Source organism: Brachyhypopomus gauderio, chromosome 11 (genome assembly GCF_052324685.1).
Source record: "Brachyhypopomus gauderio isolate BG-103 chromosome 11, BGAUD_0.2, whole genome shotgun sequence".
Classification (NCBI taxonomy): domain Eukaryota; kingdom Metazoa; phylum Chordata; class Actinopteri; order Gymnotiformes; family Hypopomidae; genus Brachyhypopomus; species Brachyhypopomus gauderio.
The window spans coordinates 4,825,502-4,831,526 of NC_135221.1; the positions used below are offsets into that span (position 1 = coordinate 4,825,502).

General features: G+C 45.2%; 1 protein-coding gene and 2 non-coding genes across 5 annotated transcripts; all 3 read left to right on the top strand.

Moving 5' to 3' along the window:
- Window positions 1-227: 227 nt before the first annotated feature.
- rbmx (RNA binding motif protein X-linked) lies at window positions 228-5,837 on the top strand. 3 transcript variants are annotated; one of them, XM_077021194.1, is made up of 10 exons: window positions 228-379; window positions 1,393-1,507; window positions 2,037-2,143; window positions 2,329-2,494; window positions 2,689-2,805; window positions 2,907-3,024; window positions 3,103-3,237; window positions 3,326-3,417; window positions 3,952-5,651; window positions 5,740-5,837. In XM_077021194.1, the coding sequence occupies exons 2-9, from the start codon at window positions 1,399-1,401 to the stop codon at window positions 4,269-4,271; spliced, it is 1,164 nt and encodes a 387-aa protein (XP_076877309.1). In that variant the 5' UTR covers window positions 228-379; window positions 1,393-1,398; the 3' UTR covers window positions 4,272-5,651; window positions 5,740-5,837. The 3 variants fall into 3 exon arrangements, with proteins under 3 accessions (XP_076877309.1, XP_076877311.1, XP_076877310.1); XM_077021196.1 differs by having other exon boundaries at window positions 5,561-5,651; XM_077021195.1 differs by having other exon boundaries at window positions 2,704-2,805.
- LOC143527705 (small nucleolar RNA SNORD61) lies at window positions 2,174-2,251 on the top strand. The gene has a single exon (XR_013134239.1). It is a non-coding gene; the product is annotated as a small nucleolar RNA SNORD61 (small nucleolar RNA).
- LOC143527706 (small nucleolar RNA SNORD61) lies at window positions 2,543-2,615 on the top strand. Its single transcript, XR_013134241.1, has one exon. It is a non-coding gene; the product is annotated as a small nucleolar RNA SNORD61 (small nucleolar RNA).
- Window positions 5,838-6,025: the final 188 nt, after the last annotated feature.

Consider the following 6,025-nt stretch of genomic DNA (forward strand, 5'->3'; position numbering starts at 1 on the left):
GTTCACAAGTCTGATACCTGTTCTGACGTTCACGAGTATGATACCTGTTATGACATTCACGAGTCTGATACCTGTTATGACATTCAATAAATATATATACACATCCGTACGTAAGTAAATAATGAAATATCTTTAATTCATTATTTGTTTGTTTAACTTTGGCCAAAAAATGGAGTTCCCACATAACAAAACTTTCACAACTAACTACAATGTTCTTCTCTCCAGCCCAGCAGGGGGCGCCAACGGCCCAAACACCTCATTCGCCAACGTCCATAAATACACATACGGGGTAGAAGAGGCGTACGCGACCTCCTAGGCGGGGCGCCCATAACGACGAGGGCCGTTTCGCTCCTGTGCAGCGCCGAGCACACACGCACTGGTGAGTGGGCCGTGAGCACGCAGTTCATCATTTACCTGTTTAATGTTTTACATTCGACTTTGTTAAAACTCCTACGAAATATCTGGCTCTAAATTAAAACGTAATTGGCGCTTTATCGAATGCCGACTGGGAAGCTGAAGTGATGTTAGCTAGCTGGTTAGCGTTAGCTCGCTAGCGCGAGTGAAGCGAGGCTGCTCGGTTGTTCTCGCTGAAACTAACGGCGCTGCCGGCCGGTCAGGCGTCGCTCCGGGTGTGTGAACCATCTCGGCTTCACGTTCTGGTTATGAATTCGTGCCTTGAATGACCAGGACGGCGGTGTTTGTGGCTGTAAGCGGGGCGGGCTGGGTCAGGGGCCTGCTGGGAACATGAGCTCGCCCGCCGTCCGCCATTTTGTGATCGTGGCCCAGTAACAGACGCGAGTCAGGGGAGACTGGGCTCGAAATAACGCCTGAACTGGGGAGACTTGGCTCGAAATAACACCTGAACTTGCGAAGTGGCTCGTTTACTTCTGGTGCCGATCGTTCAGTAAATCGCACCTTGCCGCACCTTTTCTCTTCCTTTACCAGCTGGCTGTGACTTACCTGTTCACCTCAGACGCGATGGCTACCTTGAATCATTGACTTAATTGGCTGGTGAGCTTTAACGCTCAGTTAGTTTTGCAAGCCAGAGGTGCAGATATTCTTATCAAGGTAGAGGTGCAAACGTATGTTGTTATGGCTAACTTTTGAGAGATTTCGCCTATTTTTTTACTCTGTTGTATCTCGAGTGTAAATAATACGTTGTATGGTTGGGTCACCATCCCCTGCATGCAATGAAATCTTGGGTTTCTTGAACTTCAATAATGCGTGACCACAGAACTACCTAACGTTTCTGGTTTTGCATATTCTCTGCGTCTCTTGCTTGTTACGAAGCACTGAGTGAACTTAACTTGTATTAAGTCACCTTTACACTGTAAGTTGATAGTAAGTGATATCAGTCATGTTAATGTGACCGTGTTTCTTTTGTTGTTTTAGATAAACATGGCGGAGGCAGACCGACCAGGGAAGCTGTTCATCGGTGGCCTGAACACTGAAACCACAGAGAAGGCTCTTGAAGGCTATTTCAGTAAATTTGGCCGAATATCTGAAGGTAAAATTGAACATAAAGGTCTGTTTAGAATAAAATTAAAAGGTGTAAATGTCTGACGGATGATGAAAAATGATTTATTAATCTAGCTTTTACACCAACATAGTTTCTGATGCACATCTTGACTCCAGACAGTTAATGGCTTGCCATTTGGCAGATAAACTTTTGAAAAGAAATTCAAGCTGTAAAAGATACTGGGATGATGTGTCGTACAAGAAAATATTGTTAAAAAAAAGTAGTTTCAAGGTGCAAGGGAAGAATGAATATGGCCTCCTGTAGTAGGAATTGAAATTACTGGTCTCCTTTTACTTGACTTTTGGTTTGATTATTGCTGAAAGGCTTCAATGCAACGTTCTTTGCTTGAAATCTCCATGTGCACACATTGTGAACAGAACGAGTTTTGTGAGCCACATGTGACCCATGCATGATTTGGCTTCAGTCGATTCAAATCACATGTAGTTTGAATTGGCTTAATCACACACGCATGTGCACGTCACCATTTTTATTCCATCGTTTTTTTCTGTCTTAATAGTTCTATTGATGAAAGATCGTGAAACAAATAAGTCCAGAGGATTTGCGTTTGTGACTTATGAGAATCCCAGTGATGCCAAAGATGCAGCAAGAGAACTGAATGGAAAGGTATGGGTCCATTTTAAACGTTCGCAGTAAGCCATGATGACTCTATGTGGCATTGATTCTGTTGGAACTGATTTGGTCCACAATTATCCTCTAAGAAGTTCTGAGCTTACTTATGTACTGTGATTGCTTATATGGATTTTATTTGTCAAGAATCTGGTGTTAACATGACTTGTCATTTTTTCAAGGCCCTGGATGGCAAGCCCATTAAAGTTGAGCAGGCCACAAAGCCTCAGTTTGAGTCACTGGGCCGTCGTGGTCCACCGTCAATGCACCCACGCAGTCGTGGACCCCCCAGAGGCCTGCGAGGTTCCAGGGGTGCACCCAGTGGTCTGCGGGGGCCACCGAGCAGAGGTACTGAACAACCTTTCCTTATCCACCACACACACTTGCATACCATGGGCTATGATGACATTATTCCAGCTGATCTGTTTTGAGCTGATTGTTCTATTGTTCTCTAAGAAGTTCTGAGCCTACGTTCTTGTAGCTTGTATCTACCGACGTCTTCTGTCTGCCTAACGACCGCTATGATAACGTAGATGTTGTAGAACCTTTCTTTAAAGGGATGTCATCCAGAGGGCCACCACCTCTCAAAAGGGGACCGCCGATCCGTGATGGGGGGCCACCGCCAAAGAGAACAGCACCCTCTGGGCCAATGGGCAGAGGTAAGGAACCACTTTCATTGGCCTACTGGGTCTTTTCTGGTGTGATTGGTACATAACTCGGGATCCTCTTGTTTTTTTTTTTGTTTTTTTTTTTTCTGCAGCTCCAATGTCTAGAGACAGAGATCCTTACGGACCTCCTCCACCTCGCAGGGATTCGCTTATGTCAAGGAGAGATGACTATCCATCCCCCCGTGATGACCACTACAGTACTAAAGACAGGTAGGCAGCAAGGTGCAGGGAGTTGTGATTGAGTGAAGCTCTTATCTGCTTGGGTGCCTCAACGTCTGCTTTTTCTAGTTATTCTAGCCGGGACTACATAAGCTCGAGGGACAGCAGGGATTATGCCCCACCACCACGCGATTACGCGTACCGTGATTATCCATCCCAGTCTAGCTCAAGAGATGACTATGGATCAGCCTCTAGAGGCTACAGGTATGCTTGAGACGTTCATTTGGCGTGTGTGTCTGTTTAGCCGTGACATGTTTTGGCCTTTTGAATAAATGTTTCTTTACACTCCTAGCGATCGCGATGGTTACGGAGGAGGACGCGAACCCAGGAGTTATATGGAGCGGCCCAGTACAGGCTCCTATAGAGATCCCTATGACGGTTACGGTAAGATTATTTCTACAGTGCTCTAGGAAAGAAGGTTAGGCCCCTCCCCAAACTGCACTTGTGTTCCTGGGACCAGTCCATCTCATGTCAATCCAAATAAGTCAATGGAAACGTCAGAGCTTTTTCCATCTCCGATGTTCCACAATGTCAAAAAACGTTCTCAACAAGGACTCGCAAGCGCATTCTCTCTCCCTCTCTGAGTCTTTCCCAACAGCCCTGTCCAAATCAAATGAGAACCAAGTGCCCAATCTCCAGTCTATCCTCTGGGACTCGGTTCTTAAGGAAAACGGTTGCTCTCCTTACATCATTAACCTAGTTCAGATGTGTTGGAATAAAGCTCCCCTACAGAGATCCAAATTTTCTTGACTAATTCGCAGCTCATTTGGAGAACCATAGCAGCCCTGAATAAAACGTTTTTTTTTTTTAAAGCACTGTGAGGAATATATGTAGGAAAGTGGGCACTTGACAAACGGGGTAACTTGCTCAAAGTATGTATGTGAATTTTGCCAATTACATGACCCATTGACCCTGCAGGTAACTCGCGCAGTGCCCCTCCCTCAAGGGGTCCCCCTCCATCCTACAGTGGGAGTGGCGGAAGCAGTCGCTATGACGACTATGGCAGCAGTTCCCGGGATGGATATGGCAGTCGCGACAGTTACCCCAGCAGTCGGAGTGACCCATACTCCGCTAGCCGTGGTGAGCGACTGGGCAGGCAGGAGCGAGGCCCCGCCCCCCCACTAGAGAGAGGCTACCCCCCTCGCGAGTATAGCAGCTCAAGCCGTGGCGTGCCCCGCGGAGGGGGCCGTGGCGGGGGCAGTCGGCCAGATAGAGTAATGGCCCGCAGTCGGTACTGAAAAGGACTTGGTGTGGATGGTCAGCTTTGCAGAAAGAGGCATTCTACAGGTGCACTGGAAAATGAAGAGTCGGAATTTTTATCCTCTATATGGACTTCCAACATCAGTTTCAAGCTGTACCTAAACTTGTGATATAATTTTTTTTATTTTTTTTTATTTTTAAGTGTTGCAATTTCTTTCTTTTCCCCTGCCGGATCCCATTTAATGGTACTGTTGCCAGTTTAAGTGCTGAGTGTTAGTTTTTGTACCCTAGTGATGTTAAACCTGCAAATGCCAGAGTATGGTTTTCATTTACCAATAAAATTTTTAATCAAAGCCCTTGCACAACCATGCTTTCCGAAGAAGACCATGGAAACGGCACCGGTCAGCCCACGTCCTCAGTCCTTCATGGTGAGGGGAAACCAAATTAAGTCGGGTTGGATTATGTGGAGATTATTCTTGTTGACGTTTGTCAGTCTGTTGAAAACGAGAAAAATGTCACTGCCAAACTCTTTATCAGTATAGCTTTCCTCAGTGCAAATGGATCCCTCATCGTAAAGTCTAAACTTTGACGGCTTGCAACCACCAATCCAAAGACAACCCAAATGCAAGAAACAGTTCAACACCAGATTAAACGTGTCATCTGCTGGTAAGCAAAGTAAACCCTTTTCTCTCAGTCTAAGTGAAGTTGACTCGAGAGTTTCACTCTCAACTACAGGTTAGTTAAACGTCACCCTTGCCTCTTCTGGCCTTTCAGATGCTAAGCTGCAATCTAACAACGTACAGTTATTTCATACTTGACCAACTTGACACACAAACACCTGCAACCCAAGGAGTCTAATGTCGTTTTAAAAAAATGGATCATTGAGTTAAACGGCCCTTAGTGTCAGGAACAAATGGGGAAACAATCTGATGGATTTTTTTGCCAACTTCAACACCACATTCCTAATGAAAAAATGGCATTTTAAAGGATTAAATGAAGTCTTCCAACAAAGGACTATTTCTACAATGTAGTGTAAATCCCCTCCACCCCACTCCCCCAATTGCAAATGATGTCCAGACCATTCTGTCAGTGGACCTATATTGACCACGTAGAAACTTTGCAGTAGGTTTAAGAGTCGTTTACAAGCATGCCAATTCTAACAAAGGACACCACATGGGAAAGAAGTGTTCGGCCCGGAGACTTAACTGGAACCGCAATCAAAATCGGACCACTTCTATTGTTAAACTTTATTCATTCTCTCAATTACCTTTCTTATTTACCCTGACATGGCTTCGGCAGTATATTAATTTCAAGTTTCTTGTTGCAGGATGAATTTGAGAACGGGACCGCGGCTTATAGTACTACATAGCGGCGCGCCGTTTGTTTAGGGCACGTGCGGCGCATGCTGCGTCCTGCAGGTAAACCCAGTCGCGAGACGCGTGTACGGTTACGCTGCGTGGTGGTTCTGTCTAACCCAAACTCTGCCTTTTGTTTCCTTTTTCTCAGATCCAGATGGAACAGAGTTGAGTGGCCAGATGCATGTCCTTCGGATGGAGTTGAGGACTGATCGTTTACAATGTGTATTAAATAAATATGTACATTTATCTCCTGGTGTCTTGTCTTCAATTACAGCAGTGGGCTAGTTTAATTCCTCTACTTATGGCTCTTGGTCTCTGATAAAGGAACTTGTGTACAAGGGTGCATTTCGCAAGCTTCAGCATTTTCACAACGTATTTTTAATACATAAATATTGCAACAGAACACGTTTAAGATTATAAGATGGTGGTGGGTT